Source organism: Planococcus citri, chromosome 2 (assembly GCF_950023065.1).
Source record: "Planococcus citri chromosome 2, ihPlaCitr1.1, whole genome shotgun sequence".
Classification (NCBI taxonomy): domain Eukaryota; kingdom Metazoa; phylum Arthropoda; class Insecta; order Hemiptera; family Pseudococcidae; genus Planococcus; species Planococcus citri.
The window spans coordinates 56,059,223-56,085,051 of record NC_088678.1 but is presented as its reverse complement, the minus strand read 5'-3'; the positions used below and the strand labels follow the sequence as shown (position 1 = coordinate 56,085,051).

General features: G+C 33.1%; 2 protein-coding genes across 14 annotated transcripts in view; one reads left to right on the top strand and one right to left on the bottom strand.

Moving 5' to 3' along the window:
• Window positions 1-25,829, top strand: part of LOC135836570 (protein lin-10-like) — a 149,511-nt gene that overhangs the window by 90,124 nt on the left and 33,558 nt on the right. For all 11 annotated transcript variants that reach the window (XR_010557057.1, XR_010557058.1, XR_010557056.1 and 8 more), the window contains one exon: window positions 23,033-23,431. Coding sequence is in view for 7 of the 11 variants with exons in the window: in XM_065351483.1 (XP_065207555.1) it covers window positions 23,033-23,431 (399 nt within the window). In the remaining 4 variants the exon portion in view is untranslated. The remainder of the gene's footprint in view (window positions 1-23,032; window positions 23,432-25,829) is intronic.
• On the bottom strand, window positions 1,231-9,722 carry LOC135836574 (uncharacterized). Of its 3 annotated transcripts, none has more exons than XM_065351497.1 (3): window positions 9,371-9,722; window positions 3,602-3,992; window positions 1,231-2,007 (listed from the first exon to the last, which is right to left on the bottom strand). In XM_065351497.1, exons 2-3 carry the CDS (start codon window positions 3,674-3,676, stop codon window positions 1,354-1,356), a joined length of 729 nt encoding a protein of 242 aa, XP_065207569.1. In that variant the 5' UTR covers window positions 3,677-3,992; window positions 9,371-9,722; the 3' UTR covers window positions 1,231-1,353. The 3 variants fall into 3 exon arrangements, with proteins under 3 accessions (XP_065207569.1, XP_065207567.1, XP_065207568.1); XM_065351495.1 differs by having other exon boundaries at window positions 9,387-9,722; XM_065351496.1 differs by lacking the exon at window positions 9,371-9,722 and adding an exon at window positions 8,863-9,011.

Below are 25,829 nucleotides of genomic sequence, written 5' to 3'. Positions count from 1 at the left end.
CAACTGACTTCATCTCATTTTATCAATTTTAAATATTTTTATCATTTTTAAAATGTTGTTTGAAAGCATTTTTATGCAGTTTTATAGATTTTTACGCCAGTGTAAAGCATGTTTGAATGTTTTATCTTCATTTCATCAATTTTGAGAGTATTTCCGTTAATTTTTATTGTATTTTAGCAGAGGTTTGCGTGATTTCGTTGATATTTATAAATTTTAAATATTTTAGTATTTTTTTGGTGAGGTTTTTCAGAACATTTCAAGCAATTTTATAGGTTTTCGTGTCATTTTGAGGTATATTTGGACATTTTTATGGTCACTCTATCGATTTTTTAAATATTTTGAACAATGTATTACTTACCTACTCCAGTTTGACAGATTGTCAGGCGACATCATCAATTTTTATCAATTTTAAATATTTTCATCATTTTTTAAAATGAGATTTTAAAGCATTTTCAAGCAGTTTTATACATTTTTAGGCCATTTTGAAGCACGTTTGAAAAATTTATTGTCATTTCATCAATTTTTAAACATTTTTCGAGAACAGTTTCAATTGCTTATTTCGTATGTATGTATTTCCGGTGTGGTGGCAAATTTTCCTCCTACTTTCAAATAACAAAAATGAGTTTACAGAGTGTGAAGTTCATTAAATTAATTCAAAGTATTTATGGTATTATTTAATTTCTAAAGATTAGGTATTGCATTCGTTGTTATAACTGCATGGTATTTTTCAATCAACTTATTAACAATTTATTCTGTTTCTTTGTTTCAGGTGAGTATTGAATTTTCTTTGTAAGAATAAAAGGTCATTTTACGTGAAATGAGTAAGTTAAGTTTTTTAAATGATTTATAGTTCATAGAAAAATCTTAGCGAAATGGTGATATTTTGACATAAAGTTTGTTCAAAATTTCGAATAATTTGTCTTTTTCTGCTACCTAGTACCTATTGAAAAAAATTAGGTTTTTTAGAAACTTTGAAGAAAATTTTTCAATAATACATAATATTAAAAATTGACGCCTGTTCTGATGATATATGTACATACTTGGTCGATTTTTTCTAAAACGCCATTTTTAGGTTTTTGAAGTTCAAGTTCTGTACCTTTGTATAAAACTAATTTAAACCATTTTAGGTAATGTTTTATACCTTACTTACTATTTTCAGTCTGTTGTTTCGTATCGGTCTGGTTACAAATTCGATACAATGAAAAATTGAAAACATAGTCCACACACATATAAGAAAATCGAATACAACGTATATTTAAAATGAAATAAATGTACAAAAATACTAGAATAAAGATCGCGTTCGATAATGCAAAAAAAAAGTAGACATAAAAATATTCACATAAGTAGAAAATTTTATAAAAATTTTTCAATCGTATCCTTAATATAAATTTTCAAGTCTTTTTCAAACATAGCTTTCATCTCACTCTTATGCTTATTCAGAATGGATTTTATGATCATCTTGGCTATACTATTACCACCTAAATTACCGAAACCGGTAACGCTAACTTTGAAATTACCACATTTAGTTATCTCAGCTCGTGTCACGTCTATGCTTTCTACTTTAGTATTTTTTTTCAAATGTATATTTATTTTAACGTTAAAAGCGTTGTCTCTGGCTTCGATGGATATTCGGCCATTCGTATTGATCGGGCCGCAATGCAATTCGTATTTTTCGAACTCGATTTTGGCCTGTTTCAAGCTCAATGTGAAACTAAATATACGACTTTCGTTTTTAACAGCTGCCAAAACGCACTGCTCTTTACGATGGACGGTGGATAAATTCGATATTAGTCCGTTTTTGGCGACGTAGTTGCCTTTTAACGTTAGGCCCATCCATTTTTTGACGAATTGGTCTTGAACTAGGTTGATAGGTATGGTTTCTAGTTTCTTGACGCGGAGTTGCTCGGTGACATCGGCTACGATTTGATCTAAATACGCGTTCAGCTCGCGAGTAGTTTGTTGAGGGCTTTGCGTCGGACCTTGTTTGCGAATGTATTTCAGTAAATCCTGTAAATTAAAACCAATGCTCGAATGAGATCACCGAAGTATCGTAGTTTTGCTTAAGGTCGTTATTTAGGAACGTTTTTCGGATGATGGTGTTGTAATTTTAGACGAACAATGTATTTTATTGTTTTTTTTTTTTTTTTTGTGTGTGTGTGGAGGAGAAGGAGATGGTTTTTAAATTAATGCTTGGAGCATTTTACGTTTTGTTGTTGGTTTTTTGTTCAATTTTGGGTTTGTGAAGTTATGAAAAGTTGTACAAGTAAATTTAAAAATCTTGGAAGTATTCTTATTTTATGTGGAGTAACTTCAGATGTTTTCTAGAAAAGGTGGAAATCAATTTTTGCTGCCGAAAATATAGTTTATGAGCAGTGATCTGAGATAAATCAATAAAATAAAATGAAAAAATTTGATAAGTTTTTGGCTATTTTTCTCGGTTTTTGGAATTGACAATAATGATTAAAAAATTAGTGCCAGTGTATTTCAAAATTTTTGACAAGAAAGTACATATTTTGAGAACTCGAATTTTCCCTATAATCGATTTGTAAATTTCCAACCGTTCAGTAGAATCCTAGAAGTGGTTTTGGATTTTAATGGCAATCGCGCTGGTCGACGCAGAACCTCAAATATGTACTTTCTAGAACTGGGCCATTTTTTCTAAAAACAGGTTGAGTAAGGACTAGAACGAAAAAACCACAATTTTTCCGAAAATTTCCCCTCTTTGAGCACCCATTCATATCTCCATTCCGCGAGGACTTCCGGAGCTAAAAATGTTCTGAGTGACTTTCAACTCAAAATGAAAGGTTCTAGTGAGATATTTTGACCAGTTTCTAAATTGAAGACACTAGAGCAATTTGAAAAATTCAATCACTGATAGTGCTTTTAATTTTGATGTTGGACTAAAATCCCAAAAAATCTTGTTTTGTTCTTTTTTTTAGAGTTCTGTATTATGCTGCTATTGCTATCATTAAATACGTTCAGTTTAGAAAATTTAAAACTAATTTTGCAAGTTTGAGGACAAATTACCCTTCTTTTCAGAGGTCAACCCCCCCTATAAATTCGAATTATTGAATGTACATTGTACACGTAGGTAGTAGCCAGCAGGACATTTTCGTTCATTTATGCACAATTTAAGCCAAGTTCGATCTTTCGGGTAATTTATTTTGGTGCTGCTCATTACCAAACTAATCTTCCATCTCTTTCCCTCCTTCCTGTTGGGCTGATAATTGCGTAATTACCTATGAGCTTGTCAACCATATCAATCTTTCAAGTTGACATCTTGTAAGTTACCTATGGGTGTTCCACTGTTCCTGTAGCTGTTTGTACGTACTCGTATAAATGGTACATCTTTAGAATGCCTTGATCAACGAAGGTGATGACTACATGTTCACACCCACCTATCGTTCATCGTCAGTGGCATATCTATGTAGTATGTACATTGTACTTGTATGTATTTGGTAAGCAAATATCTTAAGAAGAATTTAGTCGTTTTACAACACCACAACTCGAGTACCTACCTACCTATAGAGGTAATCCTTAAGCTACAAAAATACCTATTTATACTAAATTTTTATACATAATCTATAAGTAAACACTTTACCTTAAACTGACGTCGGCCTCGATAAAATGAAACGGTATCTTGAAGATTGACGGCGAACTGGTTTATCAAACTCATGACTAATACGCATTATCAGCACCACAATATGCCCATTTTATCGAAAACTTTCGCGCACCATGTGAAGTGTTTATGTGTACAGTGCCCGTATACGTCTGTCGAATGTGCTGCACCGAAACTTCGTACGTATAATAATAATAATAATATACGTGGTATGTGTGCACGTTACGTGGAATGATTAGAGAAACAATAATGATGTTAGGCGTTGGTTTACGTTCTTTATTTGTTATTACGTTTTGAACTCGGCGTGCTTTTTATGACGACCTTGACTAGGCTCGAGGTGCTGGTATGCATTGATAACGTGAGCAATTTCCACCTGTAGAAAAAAAAATGCAAAGTATGAATGTTGGCTGCTGGAAACTTGTTTTATAAGTGCTTGTAGTTCCTTCAGTGTGTCGCTGAAGTTCATATACTTATGTATAGGTAGTTGTCAGATGATTATTAATGATAGCGAGCTGATTTAACTGGTGTTTGACTTCATTCAGAAAATATTTTCAATGGCGCATGGCTGGGTAAAAAAAAAACAGGGTGTTGCAAAAAAAATCATAGAACGTGATTTCTCTTGAGAAATTTAAATAGAGGAGGCAGATTTTTTAATTGCTTGGTACATTATTCAGAGTGTTAAAACTAATTAGGAATTTTCGAAACCGGTTGGATTAGATAAATCGACTAAATTCATATGTCTACGGTCCAGAAACATTTGAAGTTACTGGAGAAATATTTCAATTTTTTGACAGGTTTCATATTGGCTTGACTATTAAATCGGTTGACCTTGATAAATTTATTGGTAAAATTATCGGAAAATTTTCGATTTTATTGAGATTGTTAAGATGTAAGCACTCTGCAGTGCCAATGTCCAGGATTTAAAGTAAAACCACCATATTCGAAACCGATTTTTTTGGAAATTTTAGCTGATTATTGCTATCAAAAAACAATTTTTATTCATTTCTATGCATTTTCTCAAAAAACAGCCTGCGAAACAACCACTGAGAAAAAATTTTCAGAATTAAGGTAGGTGCCAGAATTTCAAAAAATGGGGCTCTTAAAAAACCACCACAATAAAAACCATTGAACTTTCAATGAAACTTGGTATTCGTACATAACTAGTTACATAATTAGTAATTAATTAACAACAATTCATTTTGGTACCTAATTTCGAATTTTCTGAATGAACTCAAATAAAAGTTTAAATGGTTTTCAAACGAATTCTAGATTTTTGAGTAGTGAACTGAAACTGGCGCAATCAAAATTTTGGATAATTTCTTGAATTGAAGCGATTTTTTTTTTTTAATGTAAGAAAAGCCAACTAACAAGCAACCAGAACTTTGAGAATTCATTGAAACTTAAATTGGTTTTAGGAGAAAAAATTGTAATCATTTTATAAAATAGAACCAGAAGTGAGGTTGTTGACCCTAAAAACTGGAAGGCAAACAGAAGCTTATTTTGTGTTAATTCATCAAGGTTGCATCATCATTTTTTTAGGTGATTTAAATTTAATTTCCCCAATTGCAAAACTTAGAAAAAATAAAATAAATAGGTAAATGAGGTATCTTTCTAATTTTAGCCCGTATTCAAAACGGAAGTGGGTACTTGACTAAACGATTGATTGAAATTTTCAAAATATTCTATAGCACCTTCAATTTCAGGTCTGGGCAAACCGCAAAATACAAATCGCTATGACTTTTTTTGTAGACATTCAAAGTTCTACAATAATTTAGGTATGTTCATTTTTCGTTCAAGTCAAAATTGAAAGCAATGAGCGAAACTTTTTCTTGAACAAAAAAATATATCAGAGCATATGTATTTAAAATTGAAAAATTCTATATCTTGCATTTTTCAAGTTTCCGGTAGATTGCGATGTGCCGAGAAAAATAATTATTCTGTAGTTGTTTTTTAATGATAGTCCACCATGTATGCATCGATAAAAAAATAAGCATAAAAAACGTCTTTTAGATGAAGTTTAATTCTGGTCAAATCAGTCTCAGTATCATTAATCATTCAAAAGTAATCTAAAACTCTTCAGAAATTTTGCAAAGTATTGACTGCATTTTTCATGATACCGCGCATATTAATTTTCATTCGATTACGTTTTTAATTATGAATAAGTGTAGGATTGGTGTGATTTGAAAATTATTTCCAGTATTCGAGTATGTGTTGTAAAATGATGTTAGTTCAAATTTTATGATTATCGTAAGCGCGTAGGCAATTTTAATACGTATAGCTTTGTACCAATACTCGTACGATGCAAATCAAATGTGTAATGAGTTAATCGCTATCAATTATCATTCATCAAGTTCAGATCTTCCAATATTACGCCTTCTGAATAATTATGTAGGTAATTTTTACAAGAATTTACCCTAGAGCCGAGGGATGTGCGATTTTCTGGACTATAGGTGTTTACACATACAGGTACGTTTTACCTTGAGGCTTGAATACAGTCGAGTTGAGACTTGAGAACATTGCAATCAATTTGATCAACGAAACAAAGAGAGAAAAAAAATAAATACCGCGTATAACACACGCTCGTGTGAAGACAAAATGATTGAAATTATTCGATTCTATTGCTGTAAATTCGCACGTGTACGTTACTGCTAACATCATGAAAGCAGATCCCGTTATTATTAAAGTAGGTACCTATCTGGGCACGCGTGTGGTGCACAATTACTACACATAGAGGAACATTTATATTATGGAAGCTTGTTCAAAGGTGTTTCCTGTGTATACATCGCAGTTTATTGGCAAACTGAACAAAGCTGTATTCGAAATCGATATGCTATAAATTAATTAAAAATTGTTAGATATGCTTGGAACATTGGTTAATTGGTTTTCATTTCTTTGGAACGGCCTTTTATACATAAAAGGATACCTCTTTGTTGAGAAAAATTCAATTCGTTTTAAATTAATTTTTCAAATAGATTTTTACTAGGTACTTTGATTGGCCGCGATTCGTGTATTTCGAGTGTTCGACGTTGATTTGAGTTTTGAATTTTCAAATTCCCCTCTTTCTTTCCTGTCCGGAGTTTTTAGCTTTTGACGTTTGACTGGATATTGCGGATGTGAAGTAGAATAGTATGCCTATGGTTTTTGATCGAAAATTTTGTTCTTTTTGAATATTATTTTGACATATAGGTATTTTTGCTGCGTGGCAAAATGATGATGCAGAATTGAAAATGACCACATATTTGTGATGTTGGCACAATTGAGAAGTGAAATGCGATTATTTTTCAATTAATACAGGTTTTTCAATATCGAAATTTTCGTATTTTTATCACTGGAATGCCTTTATACTTAGTCTTCCATCAAACGAGTAGAAATGAATGATACTGGGTGTTCAAAAAATTCTGAAGCACTGATGCCAATTATTCTTTAGGAACGTGAAAGTAGAATTATGTATTTTTTGAGAATAATTTTGAAAAGAACGAATTCTTGAGTGATCTCTCTTCATTTTTTAGTCAAAATCTATTAACTTATAGGTGTTCTCTATCTCATCAAAAATAGAGCAACAAATCTTGAAAATGCAGAAAAGGAGAACTTGCTGATAACGAATGAAAAAAATTTTGCAATAGAATCGCCTCAACGTGTTAACGCATTTTTCAAAAAAATCAGCAATTGACATTTTTGTGAAAAATTGGGGGAAAATTTATCTTCTGTAATACATAATAAGATTCGTTCTAAGACCTAGACTTGGCTAAAGTAATGTTAATCGCCGTACGTTTCCGTTACTATTTTTAAAATATTTCTCAACCGTGGTGAATTTCACAGATAACGTTCTTGCAATTTTTTTCCCTCTGCGATTTTGTTTGTATTCGTTATGCTAATGCTTAAAAACCTTGATGGAAAGGAAGTGTAAATTTTAAACTAAAAGTAAAAATTAATATTACTCGTGTCATCAACCATTTCAACCAGGTATTTTTGTACGTATTTGGATATTTTCGAATTCAAAGAGCATATAGAGGGGAAAGAAATTTTCCTCTTTTTGAGAGAACCCACTCAAGAAGGCCGAATCGTTATCGATTGTGCTATTTTCTCGGTATTGTGGTGATTTTTTTTTTGCAGAACTAGGCCAAGTTGTGACTTATACGTCTCTTTTCTCCGACTGACCATGATTTGGGTTCCTATACAAATTAAAGAGGAGTATTCTGTTTTTGAAAAATTTCAAAAAAATGTTTTTTGAGTGGTTTTTAACAAATTGAAAAAAAATTGTTTACGAGAAAAAAATTGGATTGGGTTGTTAATTCGTAATTTTTCTTGGTCCTTTTATGATTTCAACTCCAAAAATGTTCAACCATTTTCTTACGTCTATATTTTATTGTAATTTTATCATAAAATTTTTTGTTAGCTTCATCTCTTATGAATTTTATTCCTAAGAAACATCTCGTTTATTTTTTCTCTGTGTTCCATTACTTATCAAATTGAATATCAATTCTAGCGTGAAAATAATCGATAGATAAATCTTCATCTCTAGTAAAAAAAAAACTTCTCGTATCCAAACCGTTGGATTAATTTTTTGAGTTTTTTTTTCTTCAAGGCAATCAAATTTGGTCTGTTTTCAATTTTTTGTGATGTTTTTGGGAGGGAGAGAGATAGAGTGGAAGGGAGGGGGGTCTTGACATCAAATCTTGAAATTTCATTATCAAACTGCAATTTTCAGTCTTAACACCTTTTAAAGCGGTTTCTAAAAAATTGGGAAGATTCCTTTCCACTCAATCTGCTTTAAAAATGATTTATAAAAGTCAAACGCAAAATTAATATTTCTTTTTCAAGTATTTTACAAACATTTTGGCCGGTGTTTGTAAATTTTTCACCATCATTTTTCTTACTGAAAGTTCAGTAGCCTTTCTCCCTCTAAATTTTGAAAATCTGTCAAAAGAAATTTTCTCTTCAGGGGATTCTTTTTTAAAAAAATTCTTTTACCCAAAATATCTAATATGTATCATTGCCTTTTTGAAATTTAAAATGGACGTAATTTCGTTTTAAAGAGTTATTCCTCCCTTGTACCCTCCTGCTAACCTAATCTAAAACATACATTAGACAGCCGTCGAGTTTCAAGTCACCCTGTGTCGTATACAAGTGTAAAGGTTTCTGAATAATCTATCAAAAAGTTTCGAGGCCGCGAGTCGTACTTAAAAGAACATTATTAAATCTTAAGTTGTGCCGAAAAATTTCCCAAAATGAATAATACGTACTCGATGAAGTTGCAAGGTTGAGGTTCATTTTCGCATCGATCGACGAATTTTGTGTAAAATTGTCCATATACAGGATGAACACCGAAGTACCACTTAACGCTGTTATAATTTAGTCGAAATACTCAGAATGAGATTACAAGTTGAAATAGTAATTTTATATTCTTTATCGAATAACGTTACGAGATATTTTGGTTCATTAATGAAATTTGATAACGTTTATCGTCTCTGCTGTGGTGGTGTTGTAGGTGAATATATTTTTTCCTATATAGAAATTTCTCGGCCTTTTTTTTGCGTAAATATGCGAGAAAAAATTTGCCTCGCAATGTAGATATTTGGAGCAATAATGGAATTTTAAGTGACGATACGATGATGATGAAATAAGTTACGTAGGAGGAGAAAAAATTCACGTTTCAAGGTATGCAAATTACCTTACCTATACGGAAAATAACGTGTAATTTTAATGCGATATGTTGTCAATATTATACGTAAAATATGATAAGACGATTACCCATTGGTTAAAATACCTATGTTTATCATGAAGATTCTTCGTCGTTCTTCACACTGGGTCGTAGTATTTGTGAGAAGTTCCCACTCGAGTTATTCACAATATTTTGTAGAAACACATTCACTAATACTCGTCACCGAAAACAAAAAAAAACGTAAAAAACTCTCCGATGTAGTATATGTAGGTATAATAATTTCACTATAAAATTGATTGAAAATTTGTAACACTAGAACTAATAGGATTCATTCTTAGTACACTTTTTCTTTCACTGACACATGCACCATATAACGTTGCCCTCTATACTGTTGGCCTGTTATCGCTGGCTTTCGAGCGACCCAAAACCTGTACTGGTAGCGTACAACGACGTGTACATTACATACTACTTTGATAAATTCAAAGGTGATGTTGATTACCTTGGAAGACTCGTTCGGTATGAAAGAAATCATTTCTATTTACGTGATAATGAGCTCGCGGCCACTTGAGGCGAATTTTTTAGTTTTGTTGTCATTCCAAAATCCTGAATATTAAATAGTAGGTAACAGCTTCGTCGTCCAGCGTGATTTTTTGAAGAAGAATTGAGGAAGAATACGAGCATATTTTGTGTTTCAACTTATGTACACATCTTGTAATTGAGTTGCTGTTTTTTCTCTATCTTGTGTGAGATTCCACGTTTGACGTCAATTTAGCCATAGTCGTCCGATAGATACCTAGACCTACTCTCTCTTTCATTTGGATATGTCTTTCTTTTGCCAATTTTTTACTGGAAATTTACTCAGTCAAATGTACAAGCAGTGCGAATTTGCAAAATGATAAAATAAAATGCAAATAATGTGACATCTCAATGTCTTTTCAAAAAAAAAGAAGCAACAACGTCCGGATAAATTCCTGTTTGGTATGGTTTATGATACCTACCTACATTTCTCGTTTTATTGTACTACAAAAGATGGTTCTATTTGATAGTGAAACCATTTTTTTTCCTATCTAAGGTGCTTCTGAATATAACCGTAAGAAATCTAGCATTTTTCCTCGTATTTTGTTGCGCATACGATGAATTTGAGTATAATAGAGAATTTCGTTGAGATTCGATGAGCCGAATAAGGAAGCGTAAGCTACCCGTACCTATCGTATTTTTCAAGTTCTTTTTATGTCTAGGTGGTCTTTATTTATATGTGCTTCGTGGATAAAAAAATTCGAATTTTTCGGGACTTCTTTCCCTCAGCCCTTCCTTGGAAGTAGTTTGATGACGCGTGTAAATTTTTATTTCGATTAATACAAATTTTATCGATATCAAACGGTCTACTTTGAAAAATGAGGTCAGTGCCTCCGAGCATAATATTTTTTCCATGACGCGACGCGACGAATCCCCGGGAAACGGCGACGCGACGTATTCTTCTGCGTTCGAAACAACACAAATTTTCAATGAGTAGGCGGCTGAACTTGAGCCATAAAACATTTCAAATTGTCAAAAAAAATCCACTTTTGAAGACTTGAAGAGCACCTTATTTAAATATCGAAAAATGGGAATTTAGTTCGTGAGTGGAATTTTAAATTTTTTGTCTTTGAATGAAGAAAAAATGTACCTACGTGAAAGATTTGCTTTAGACGTTCATTGTATAGGTAAAAAAATCGAAATATTTACTTATTCGAAAAAAAATATTCCATAGATATAAAAAATATGTTATTTCTGATCAATTTGAGAATTGGGATTTAGGCTTCGGGGATTCTTCACGATACCTTTTTTTGAAAAAAAATTGCTTACACTTTGATAGTTTGTGCTGTAGTTTATTCAACCATCTTGTCAGAATGTGCTGTTTTTAGCCGCACGAGAACGCTCGTGTTTCCTCACGAGACTTGGTGGGAAATAGTGTGCTCGCGATGATTGTGTTCATTTTTATTTTCAAGCTGACTGTTGAATGATTAGTGAAGAGGAATCATTCGAGTTGAAATTTTTTTTTCGTGGAACATTCCCTGAGTCACAAATTTTTCTTAACACTTCTCTACAACTAGTTTCAGAATTTCATTTCAGCAAATGAAATTTCATTTTTGGATTGTGGTGCAAAGGAGACGATTAATTGCCTAATTTCAAAATACTTGTTGAAATTTGAGGTATGCTGTTGATAGTTTTTCATTCTTTTCGTCTCCTTTTTTCCTCCCTTTTTTCTTAATTTAATTTGTTTCCTTCATTGAGAATTAGGTAATACCTATTTGTGCGGAAAAATTGTAGAAATGGCCAGAGTGATGGAATTTTAATAAAAATAATAAAATCAATAAAGTTGAGTTTTTAATTTTTGCTGATGCCTTTTGAAAAAAAAAAAAAGAAAAAAATGTTACCCTATAAACTTTGAAAATTAGGCTCAAAGTATTTTAAATATATGCCTAGCTTTCTTGGAGGAAATGAATCTCATTATCCTGGCTGGTAAACATGTTTTGAGCTTTTTTTAGAACACAACGCTCTTGAAAAGCTTCATTTTCCATTCAATGTTCATGGTTCAGAAGACTAAAAAAAAATGTGATATGAATTTTAGTCGATTTTTCTTGACTAAATTTTTTACCAGTGTGAAAAAATAGAAAACCCATATCAATTTCCTTCTTCAATTTTTCACCCCTCCCCCCTGAATTTTAGCTCGTTGACGACCGTTTAAAGGTGTGATATCAGTTTCGCCCATTTTTGGAGGAGTATATCTGAATGTATGGCTTTGAACTTTTGTAAATAATATTGTCTAAAAAAAGAATTGCCGCAGTTTGGTATACCTACCTCAGTGTAAACAATCCTCCAAAAAACTTGAATAAATGACTGAAAATCCTCAAATATAGACTTTCTATGAAAGCAAACGAAACAAAAAAAGGTACAAAATTGAAGACTCGAATACTTATTTAGGTAGAGCAGTAACACGAAAACAAAAAATTGGAGCAGGAACTTTCATAGCATATTTTCACCACCCTTGCCCGCAAAAAATTCTCATCTGGCAGTACAGGAATTTTGAAGCCCAAAAATAGGTGTTTTTAATTTTTTTGTTGAAAATTTGCGCAAATAATCTTTATAAATTCTCAATTTTGTTTTCAAGCTATGAATACACCAATGATAATGCAAAGGGCACTTTTTGGCGTGATAAATTAATAATTTTTGAGAAAATTTCGAATTAGGTACCTACGTTGTTACAATTGATAACACAACAAAAAAGGGGGGAATAACGAATGGGGTAAAAAAAATAACAAAGTCATTTTTTTGTGATTAATTTTTTTCGGACAAATTAATTAAATTAAAGCTTTTACAAATGCTGAATTTTGCTAAGGAATGCACGCTGATTTCAACAAGTTTTTTAGTTTTTCTCTGGCTTCATTAGATCAAAAGAAATTCCAAGAAATGTCTTCATGGGGGGGGGGTAAAAATAGGGTCGTTACCCCTATGTCGCTGAAATTTTGGAATTCATTTTGAATTCTTTTAAAAAAAAATAATTTCATCAACCTTTTTTATTTCAGGAATCACACTAATAAAAAATCATTCGAATCAACGAACAATTATAAAATTTCCGTCCTTTCATGCTAACAATAAAAATGTACTTGGTCGATTTGTTACCTTTTTTTTTTCAAGATCACAAAAGTACCAAAGTGTACAAACACACGTTCAATAAAACACGCTAGGTATTTACAAAAGATTCATCAACACCATTGATCCCCTTAGCATTATGCATTACATCTCGGTAAACCGAAGCGTTCATGTGTCATGACGCTCTCAGCTCAGTACTGAATAAAACATCAAAGAAAAATATGATAATGAATTACACATCACAAACGAAAATAAATTTCAAAAACAATAGGCGTAAGAATAAAGTTTACTTTTTTGTCATCCTCATCGACATCGCGGCAGCCTTCAAAATAAACGCGAATAAATTTTTTTGGTTAAAAATTACGTCATAACTTTGAAGTTGAAGGCACGATGCGTGACTGAATATGAATTTTGTTATGGCTCTGTTATAACTGAAAGCTATATATGTCATTAAAATTGCTTTCGTGTAAAAAAAAAAAAAAAAATAGGTACAATATGAAGTACAGCTAGGTTAGGTGTACGGCAAATTAACTTTGTGTTAGCGAAAAACGAATAGATTCGAATTTTATAAGTGTAATTTCATTGCAAGCCACGTTTTCGAATACTTGGTTAATTTTTAGCAATGGAAAAATACAAGAATCGTATCGTATTTGCTATTCATACAGGACGATATTTTTTTGTGATATCGAAATATTCAACTTTCGCTTGTGCGGTGTATGAGACTTTTCAAAGGTACACGTTCTCAAGTACCTGCGTATAGAAATTCGCCTCGAAAAGAGAAAAATACGAAAAGCAAAAAAGAAACTCTGTACATGACACTTGAGCACATGCTACACAATACACATACGTATATAGAAAATCTTCACTTGAGCGATGGTTTGGCCGTTGTGTCGTGCAGTATGCCTATATTGCCTACCTCTATATACACCGATAATGACTAATTCAAAAACGAGAAAAGGGTCCCCCTTATACATTTCTGAAATGTTATATACAAATCGAATTAAGAAAGGGTTTGTAAAATGTGAATGCTCTATCGATAATGCGGCTCTTCTGCATTAACGAAATTTATTCCAAGATGGATTTTAAAACGGACTTAGCGAGCAGCGCAGCGGTGCCCCGTTTTATATTCAAAATCAATTACAGCAAACATCTAAAATTACGCTTCCATCTTCGACATCATCTGCTGCTTCAACTGTAAAGTAGTATTCCGCTCGGCTTAATAATTTCTAATTCCTTCCACTGATCTTAAATAAGTTATGAACACGATAAATATTCGCTAATTCGTAGCATTTCATTCGTAGGTACGTAATACGAGGCAGGTACGTAAACAGAGACACACTTCTGTAGATATACAAGACACAAGTATTGTACCTCGTGCTTTTCTAAGTGCAAACGATCGTTGAAAATTGTCTCCAATTTTGTTATACGCGATAAGCTTAGTCCATTTTCAAATACTCGTAATACCATTTGTTTTATATAGACTGTAGTGTATGAGTTCGTTTGTCTGCAGAGTGCTCGCAGCATCGTATTTCTCTCAAACACAGTTTAACAAATCACCTCCATTATCGCGGACGTAAATATATACACGAGCTTCATTTTTATCGGTACCTTACTTACCTACGGTCTACCAAATACCTATAGCGATGAATATACCCGAATGATACCGCGATTATTACAGGCAATCCTTTAAATTGATTTTAGTTAAAAATTTAAAAACACACAACTTTCGTCTGCGATGCTGGATAATGCCCTCGACGTAATAATTTATCGCCTATACTCACGCTAGTCTCATATTTCTTATGTGTAAGAACCAACATCAACTTGAGCTGAATTAATTTTAAACGCCGATACACGAGCACCACATTCTATTTCTATACGAATTACCGACGATGTGTAATCCAAGACTGTACACATCAAATTCCTGAATAGTGATTTTTTTCCAGTTCATTACGTCAATTTTACTTGGATGAGAAATATCTAAAATGTATTTTTAAATTGAAATTTTTCATGAAAAAAAAATCAAAAATTATTATAACTAGTCATCACAACAGGTGGTTGATGAAGTAATATTCCATAATTACGTGGATGGACAATTTCGAAGGGAGGAGAGGGAAGAAAATAAATATCATTAAAATCAAATATTTGATATTAATGATTTTAAGTTGATTAGTCGCTTTGTTTGGTTCTTTTTTAATCATTTTTAAATTAATTAGTCGCTTCCCTTCATTTTCCAATTCATTTAAAGGTTGGTTTAAAAACTAATTCCTTGAAAAAAATCGTTCAAAATCACTCCAAAAAATTCATTCAAAATGATTTCAAATATTTATTTGCAATACCTCTTCCTTCCCTCCCTCCCTCCCTCCCTCCCTCCCTCCCTCCTCCAAAAAATGAATTCAGCAGTCACAAAAAACTCCTTTGAAATCAATACAAATATGTATATTCCCTCGGCCACCCAAAAAATTTCAAACTTCTAAATCACCACACAACAATTTTTTACTAAATTGGAACTAAAATTCTAAATAATGGTCCAAAACGTTGTCCTAGTTCACTCACAGAAAAATTATCCCAGATCAACTTGAAAAAAATTAATCCAAAATCATCACGAAAAATTTGTTCAAATTTACTAAAAAAAAAAAAAAATCATCAGAAATCAACATAAAAACACTCGTCACAAAAAATTCATTTGAAATGAAGAAAATTCTATTCAAAATTATTGCCACAGAAAAATTCTTCAAAAAATTGAAAATCAAATTTCTGAATTATTAGCTCCCAAAATGTGAGTCCTTGATTACTCCCAAAAATGTAAGTACCTACTATACTTACCCTAAATCACTATGAATAAAATTGATTCAAAATTACACCAAAAAATTATTTAAAATCAGCATAAAAAACTCATTAAAAATGATAATGAAAAAATTCCATTTAAAATTACAACAAAAAAGGTCATTTGGGCAAAAAATCCATTTCCTATTATTTTACCACAAAAAAATACTAATGATTGAATTATCTTACTAAGTAAGTAATTATTCTTGGTCTGAATAAAACACTTCACAAAGGCGCTGTACCTGTGTGAAATAAATGTTGACTGAACAGTCGACCCACTCTGTACATAAATATCAAAATCAACTTGCAACTCTTCACCTGCTAAACCCACATCTAGATTTTATTTTCAAATTTTAAATTCCCTTTCAAAAAAGGGTGAAGACATTTTTTCTAATGAAAATCATTTTGCAATTTCAGAGAAATTAAAAATCTTTGAATTTTTTTCACTCATTTTCGTCAAAGTCAGGTTTTTTTAATTTGGAAAAATGCACTGATCACGGGTGGAAAAAATCAAAAATTTTTAATTTCTCTGAAATTGCAATATTTATGATGTATTTTGAGTTGGTATTGATCTAGACATAAGTTTTGGCCTCGGTTGCCCCGGGAGGGGGTTCAGTGGTTCTCAAAATCGCGCAATTTAATTTTTTTGTAGTACCTAAAAATACGATCCAAATTCGGGTTGATGATGTAATTAATTGGGCGTCTTTTAGTATATACTGCGAAAAAAAAATTCAGTTCAAATAGACAATTTAGGCGGGAAAAATGTTGAAAAAATACAATTTTTTGCATTTTTGAAGGTCTTTTATCTGATATAAAAAATTCTGGAAAAAACGTATGTTGTATCTACCTATTGGCTATTTTTCATAATTATACTTCTGAAATAACTTACTGAAAGTGCTGTTTAAAAGCTAAGAATGCGCATCTCGCACAAGAAGATATGCTTGAAAATTTTTTTGAAAAATTTCCATGAGTAACACTTGATATTTTTTAATATTCCTGTAAGTTTGAAAAAATTCGATTGACAACAAACTGTCAAACTAGGAAATTTTAAACTGGAATTGCAATTTCCTCCCATTTCAAAGGGTTATAGGGGGGGGGGTCATTCTACGTCAATTCAACCAAGAAGTGGTTAGGGGGGTCGGTGATTTTTTTGAAATTTTTCTTGTGATAAAACCTTCCGAAGGGATGGACTAATGGCGCAAATCGCAGCCCTTTAGGGCCTTTTTAAAGGCTGCTAGGGGGTGTCAAAGTTTTTAGTAAACTTAAAATATCATCCATTTCAGCAGTGGATTAGTCGATAACCCCAATACCAAAATGGAACTTTTTCCAATAGTTAAGAGTTTTGAAAGACTTTTTGGTTATATCGTAAAAATCAGTTTCAAAACGTAGTTTTCGTATCCTTCTGACTCTCAAAAATTCTAAAAAAAATATACGTATTATGGACAAATTTTCATGCTGAACAACAAATTAAAAAATTGAAATGGCATTATTTTGTAAAGTCGATTTTAAAAAATTGAAAGTTGGCGAAAAAAATTGCGATTTTTCGATTTAAAACACGAAAAAAAGTTTTGATTGGTGAAGTTGACCCATTTGACCCCTATTTTTACGTATCCGTTGAAAAAGTTGAAAAACCCCTTTTACTCGATGAAATGAATTCATCACAAAAAAAATCAAATTCGAAAAAATTCAATTTTCAATTCCAAACTTTAAAAAAGTTTAAATTTATTCAGTTGTCTTATTTTGACCTCTTTCTGACGTATTTCGTGAAAAAGATGATAAAAATTACATTCATAGCAAAAACAAATTGAAATTCGTTTATTTTTTCAATTCACTCAGAATTATACCATAATTTGGTCCCGAAATGATCAGAAAAAAATATCAAGTATTTTACATGGCGAACCGTTTGTTAGGTTCTCGTTATATGGGTGAGTCCGAATATCAACTGTTTTTTTTCCCTCTGACATTATAGTAACCATCACCAAAACACGATGCTCATCAAATTAATAGTACAAGAATGGAATTTCCACTTGTCTTTAAGATGTGGCATTATTAAATTAGGTGTGATAATCTCGAAATTTCAAGAATGCAGCTAATAACTTGTCTTATTTCTCCCAAATGATGCGAAAATGCTCTCCCTCTGAAGAATTATGAATAGACCATTAGCAGCTCGAAAAAACATATCTTAAGAAGAAAAAAAATGAAACGAATCCGATCGGTGAAAATATTTTAGCAGCAGTGGCACGAATAAAAGGAAAGAATAGCAACCTCTATGGACACAAAATAAGCTCAATATCCGATTATTTGACTCGATGTATTTCAAAGAAGAAGAGAGCGAAAAAAAAAACAAGCTCCACATACTAGCAGAGGCACTACATACTCGTACTATACACATAGAAACAGGATAATAACTTCGTTATCTATACGCTACAAAGGTATCAGTGGGTCCCTTTGCAGCGTATGAGAGGTTTATACTACGAGAATAAGTTGCAGATGTGATATTTTACAAGCGCAATATACTTTGGCCAAACGAAAGAAACTTACTAGAAAATACACGACGATACACGTTAGTATAAGTATACAGTTCAATATGTCGTTGGTGGTTAAAAAAAATATATCTGTAAAATAATCGACCTTCGTTTATATGATTTTCTCTCGAGTCGATTCAAAATTCGCACTCGTAGGCTGATCTAAAAAACGAGGTATAAATTTTAGACGACACGACGTATATAAAAAGAGGTAACTTATACTTTTGTCATATTTCGATTAACTTTTCTAATGGAAAATAAATTACCCCCTATACGATAAAGCTATAAATTTCGATCGAATTTCGGACATTTTTCGAAATTAAAATAAGTAGGTATCACTCGGCTTCTAATGAATTTAATAATTCGTGTAGGTATAACGTTCTCGCGGTAAAACAATATTCGTTGCTATCTTCGCAGCGAAACATTTACCTAGTGAAGCATTAACCTGCGGAAAAACTCCGACCAGAGGATTTTATAATATCGTCGTTTACAGTAATGAAGATCATTTAGCGTGAAAAATAACCTCTCATGGCACATTTAAGGATTGGGGCATTGTGTGCGGTATTCGCAAAGTGGGTAATCTTTGGCTCGAGCAAAACAAAAACTCCTGGATCAAATATTAAATACTCGTACAACGTATACCTACTGGAATCGTAATCATCGACCAAGCCGATAAACAATTTACATTAAATTGCGAGTACTCTACCATCGCGAGCAATCCTATCAGACTCGAGGTTGGTACTGGTGATTTTAAGGATTAAAATTAAAACTCGAACGGTGAATTTTTTTTGCCTTATTCAATCCTTTTGCTTTATACATTTCCTGGTTTTTTCCTCCACTTGTACGCTGGTGAGAAATAGAGAAAAAAAGCAAGAAAAAACTTTCGCTAGGTATCTGTATATACTCGTACTTGTGTAATGTAGAGAAGAGAGAGACATAGATAAAGAGCAAAACAGCAGTGACTGCGCGTTCCGTTGTTCTAACGTATTATATACTTTTTTGTGTAGCAGTTTTCCTAATACTTTCAACTTTTTAAATGAACACCGCCAAAGTAACGGCGGTGTTCGCTTTGGTGGGATTTCGCTCGAAGCTCAACTATATTACCAGCCGGTTTTTTTCTTTCTCATTCGCTTTTTTTTTCACTAAACGAGTTGTTTTCCTGGAGCTTTCGGCTTTCGCCGAGTCCGCTGGGATGGAAATGTTCGATTATTTGAATTTTAAATTTTCAACGCTGCCGGCTCAAATCGGCGAATTGTACTTTTGGCATTTGCCATATATACACAGTTATCAAACGTCGAACCAACCTATCGATTTAGCCGTCGTGTTCCCTTCTTCTCTCTTTATCTGCTTCGTTTTCGCGGTGGCGAATATTTAAAATTCGTATTACTCGTAAATCAAATACAGCTACCTAAATGCCACAGGTTGCGGACTTTATTTATTAGCTTTTCCAAACTATCGTAAAATTTAGGTTACCGGTGTAAAGTTTTATTGAAAAAAATTTGCATTTTATACGCTCTAAATTGTTATTTCAATTTTTTTCCTGCTTGAAAAGTTTTTTTTTGTCCTGATAAATGTGACAAATTATTTTGGGGAGAGATACGGGCGAAAAAGAGAGAGAAAATTATTTGATTTTTGAGTAAGACTTATGCCTTACTATCATGCTCAAATTATCCGCTGAAGGAGTAATTTGATTGACTTTCACATCTGTCGATACAAATCGTTTTTTCAAAAGATGGAATTAAGACCGAAAAAATTATTCTGTGTTGAGTATTTCTTGTACCTAATTCCGTCCATATGGTGGAATGCAAATGGAACAGCTTTGAAGAAAATTATTCCATAAAGATAGAAGATAGAGCTACACGCAAACCACTACGAAATGAATCACACGAGTTTACTTTACTCATCTCATGTTTTATGCAATTTCCACATCCATTCAAAAAGGCTACAAAGCCAGGGAAATGAAATTGTCAATATATTTTATTGACCCGCGTCCTTCAACTAAATAGGTCAAAGGTCAAGTTTAATTTTTATTCAAGCTCAAAATTCAATACTACTTCCTCATCTTCGTACTTCTTTCTACTATGTGAGTGCATCATCATTCATCCACTAAACTGTGGACTATATTTTCATTTCATCGTCCTACTTACCTATTTATTTCATTTCGTTAGAAGAAAATCGAATTTGATTCGGAAATTTTTTTCATGAACTTTTTTCAGATACCTACTTTCAACTTTAAATGTCATGTCGAGTTCCGAAACAAACTGCTGGAAATTTAGAAAGTTTCAGTAGCTAAACAAAAACGTAATAATTATGAAAATTTTCGTAATTTGTTTCTATTTTCCATTTTTTTAAAATTCAAACATCCAAAAAAAATTTTCATTTTTTGTTTGAAAAAATTAGGTATTTTTTAATGCACGTCAAATTTTCTTGAAATTAGAAAATTATCAATGATTTTAGATGGGGATTTGTAAAATTACAAAGATTTTAATCATGATCAAAAATTTATTGAGCTGGCATGCAACTCGAGTTGAAAATTTTCATTGAAAAATCAAAATTTGATCAAATTGAGATGTACGAAAACAATGAAGTTGTTTGATTTACAATACACATATGTACCTTGTTTTCGATTTCCTAAATGAAGTTATAACAGTTTTAAGCCGTTTTGGATTCTCAAAAAAAAAAAAAAAAAATAGGATTTTAAAGCTCTTTAAAAATTGGGCCATAAAAATAAAATTCTACACATATTAATTCCATTGCACTGTTTTTGTGACCCTCAACACTGATTTTACATTTCTTCCTGGCGCAAACCCCGCCTCTAGTATCATAACTTTATGACAACACAAGGTTGATAATCGTGCTCTGATTTTGAAAAACCTACATAATTATGTATTTCCTTCCAAAGAAACTGAAATTTTTACACCAAAAAAAGTATAAATATTTCCAATTTGGAATAAAATTATACGAACAAAACTATAAAGAATCCCAATCCACGCTTTTTCCACATATAGGTACCTGAGGTTAAACTTTACTTTAAACAGGCTGCGATCCTCGTTTGCAAAATATTTTCAAAGAAATATAAACGGAAATTGGATTTTCATCGAATAATCTGCTATCCGCGCGTATACCACTATCGGACACAGGATAGTTTTACTATCGCTTGTGAATCGTATTTATTTCATCGTTGAGAACGTAGGGAAGCTGGCATGGCATGGCGATGCGATGCTGAAACGAGCTCCAACGTAATCCGAGATTGAAAAAAATCCCTACGATTCAGCGGCTATCTGATCTTAACCGTGTGATGGGACATGGTTTATATCAAATTAGAAGATAATTAACTGCTAAGGGACGAAAGGCTATGTGGGTAACGATGACGTCTATTAATTTTCATAGCGAAAGCGTCGATTTTGAATTAGGTACGCCATCGTGATGGAATAACATGTTGAATTAAAATTCTCATTTCATCATTTCATATACTGTGTGGTGGGTATAATGTTGTGGCTGGAAGATGGTGACGTTGTTAGTGTTTTTATTTTATTATCGATTCTTGTTTTGGGTTTTGATTTTGACGATGTAGTCAATAGTTTTTTTTTTTTTTTTTTTTTTTAATGTAAATTGGTACCGTGTGTTAATTGAGAGGGTATTCAAAAATGTTTCTGAATGGTTCCGGGTTGCTTGACCGGAGGGTTTTTAGTTTGCAGCTGAATGAAAAGGGGAAGGAAGGGAGAGAGGGAAGATGTTAATATGAGTCTATTTTTCTATTTTCGACGTTTCGCAATAATATTCAGCGGTGAAACAGAACAAATAACTTCCTATAATTGATGTCTGATTGTCAAAAAAAAACAGCGAATGGAATTGAAAAGCTCTATTCCAAAGTGGGTCAAGTCATTTTTTCAAAAAAAGCATGTTTTACGGAGATTTTTACTTCAAAAGTGGGTTAAGTCATCGATTTTTCAAAGTAAATTTTTCTACAAGCAATTTGTTCTATATCCAAAGAAATGAAAGGTGCACCGACCTTTGGAAACAGAACAAATTTTAGTATCAAAAATTTTAAACGCCTTATTGGGGGAAAAAATGACTTAACCCACTTTGGAATAGAGCTCTTCAATTGATAAAGAGAGAAACGCGAAAGTATAATTTGACCAAAATTTGAAAAATCATTCCACAAAATGTGATATGAGTTGATGTTTTTGAAGATTTCGAACATGAAAATGGTCACCAGTGAAGCCATCTTCTGCGCCTTTTTTATTGTTTTTCATTATTTTATCTGCTGCATGTTTTTCTGTTCATGTGTGAGACACGAAATTTGTGCCAACTGACTTTCCTCCTGGCGCAGAACCCGCCTCCTGCGTCATGACTTTTGGACTGAGTCAATTTGAAAATCATGCGTAGTGATTTTCAAAATAAAACTTTGAAATGAGTCTTCTGTATTCTCTTGCAGCTTCAATTATTTCATAACTTGTAATAATTTACAAATCTTGGTGACATTTTTGCAAAATGACTTTCCTCCTGGCGCAGAATCCGCTTCAACTACATTGACTTTTGGACCGAGTCATTTTGAAAATCATGCACTGATTTTCAAAACGAAAATTTTTAAATAAGTCTACCGCATGCCTTTGCAGATTTAATAATTTCATAACTTATAATAATTTACAAATTTTACACAGTATATTTCTTGAAAAAATTATGATAACCTAAGTACCAGTTTTCTCAGCACAAATTTGTATATTATCGAATAAAACTAACATACAATCATTTCTTATATTGTTACAGTTGTGATAAACAAAACGAACAAAACAATGTTGGTTGTAATGGCACCTCGAACAGCGTTCTTCCTGCGGACAACGACGATAGCGGCTGCAGCCGAGCATCGTCGCCGTTCGACATGAGCGATGACGATGACGACAGCGAAGAAACCTCATCGCCTCCGCATCCTGTTATAGTACCTTCGACATCATCCGATGTAACCTCATCGCATCATAGTCATCATCATCATTACCACCACCAACAGCAACAGCAACAGCAGCAGCACCATAACCATCATCATGGCCACAATCACCACCATCATCACCATCAGCAACAGCAACAGCAACAACCGCAACAGCAGCAAGTTCGACGAAAAGTGCATAAAATACCTCCGGCAGCTCATCAATATAAATTACGTGACTCCAGGTAATTACCATTTCGTAGACCATAACAAATAGTAAAGGCCAATTAAAAGCTCGAGAAGTTAGTTTAGTATAGGACGCTTGTTGTGAGTGTGAGATCCGCGTTTACCTTATGCTCTTATTATATGTTTAGAGTCGAGATAAGAAAAGTTTTTGGTCTTTGATGGGCCATTTGAAATTGTCGTTTTTAGTGTGCGCTTTTCGCATGTGTGCCTTGCCTGTGTAGACTAGACAAGACGGAAAAATAAAGAAAATCGATTTTTTTCCCGCCAGCTTTTATATAAAGTGTACGTCTTTATACGCGCGTATAGATGTATACGTAGGTTAGAGAGGTACATATAGTACTAAAGTAGAGTAGTTTTTAGGTAAATATACGAAATAGTCGGAAAATTCGCTTGAAATGAGGCTTGATAAAGTTGTTTTTGTTTTTGCATCATTTATTTTGGGTATATGTTGAAAAAGAGGTGCGCTGGCGCAAGACCTACTATGTATAGAGATGAGGTTCGCCTATACAACCCCTCTCGATAGTTTTGCTTAACGCTTCGGATGATTTAGCTTTGATATGGAATATTTTCGTGGCTAAAGTAAATAGGCGATTATTAAGTAGCTGGTACACGATGGTATGGAGCTTTTGCCAAATTACCACCAGTTGATTACGATAGCCACCTTATAGATGACCTATTTGTACATACAAGCACCTTTATCAGTAAAATACGTTCGGCTTTCAAATTAACAATCAATTCGGTGGGGTTTTAGAGGGACGATCGAGTTAAAGTCGAAGCTATTTATCTTACACCCATTTACATGTACTACGCTGCACAGTTATTATATAGTCTACTACTCGTCCTCCGTGTGTCTGTATACAGCAAACGAGCTAGGCAAAGCTACCCTCTTCGTATTCCATTTATCATTACACGGCGAGGCGCGGAAATTAATTCCAAATATTAATCCGACCGACGATGACGACGTCGTCAACTGTCGTAATGATGCGGCCAAACGAATCAGTCAAAACCAAAGACCATTATGTTTAATCGCGTTATTAGAATTGCATATCGTGCAAATATTCGCATACAATTCACCGTCAGTCAGTCAGTCAGTCAGATCTGCTGCTGCTCGTCATCGCATTATATGCGCAGCTATTTGTCATCGACGTGGAGGATATTTTAATTTTTTTATAAGGCGGATTTGCGTATCAGGTCGTTGGTATTTTTCTGCGCGTTCTCGTCTTCTCTTTGAGTGAAAACGTCATTCGCCTTCGTTCTTCTCGTTGCTGTAGATTATTACTTTATAGTTTAGTTTCGTCGAATCTGCTCTCTATAACGAATTTTCTTTATTAATTATTCAACAATTCCGTTCATTAAAATCAAAAAAGAAATACCAGCTATTTATCGAGTTGCATCCCTTCTCTTTTTTGCTCCGGCTAACAACGAGTTTTGTATACTACAGGGTGTTCCAGAATAACCTTTCACATTTGTTTTTCTTATTACTCTGAGAGAAAAATGTTTACAAAAATTCTTTTACAACCAAAATGAAGTAGAAACATGCCGTTTTTAGACCGTATATTTGAGTTTCCATTAAAAATCAAGTTTTAAAAATTTTTTCATCGAGATATTTTCCATCATTTTTGACACATTCAACCGAACATTTTTTCAAATTATTGAACACTTCTCTTCCTATCAGTCTCGACTCACGATTAAGATTACCTAGAAGATGTTTCAGAGTCCTAGATTCATCCTGATACACTTTTGACTTGAGGTAACTCCATAAAAAAAAATCATAGGCTGAAAAATCAGGGGATCGAGGTGGCCTTTAAATTTCTGTGTTCAACGAAATTATTCAATGTCCAAAGTGCTCACGCGCTAAACATATTGTGTTGGTCTCTGAATGATAGGTAGCTCCAACATGTTGGAACCAAGTAAGTAACTCTATTTTATCTGCCTTTCAGTTCAGGAACAAGAAACTTGTTCAACATTTTGCCTTACCCCTCACCATCACTGTTTCATTAAACACACATGGTCCCACTACACCAACTTTAGCCACGCCCAACCAAACAGTCAACTTGACGGCGTGTAGAGGTTTCTCGAGTATTATCAAAAGATTCTCTGTACACTTGAAGCGCACATTCTGTATATTCACTTCACTGTTTAGATAAAAATGAGCTTCGTTACCGATGAGTAAAGAGTGAAGGGGTCCAGGAGTCTTTATTTTTAAAAAAAGACCTTCACAGTAAACGTACACTGTACAGCCATCTACTTCTCCAGGACAAAAAATAACTATTGAAACATAATTCGGCATGCTTTGGCTACCTAGAACCGCCTTTACCATTCCCCTAGCTCCACTTGAACACAGATCAGTGGTTACCAAAATGTGAAAGGTTATTCTGGAACACCCTGTAGATTGAT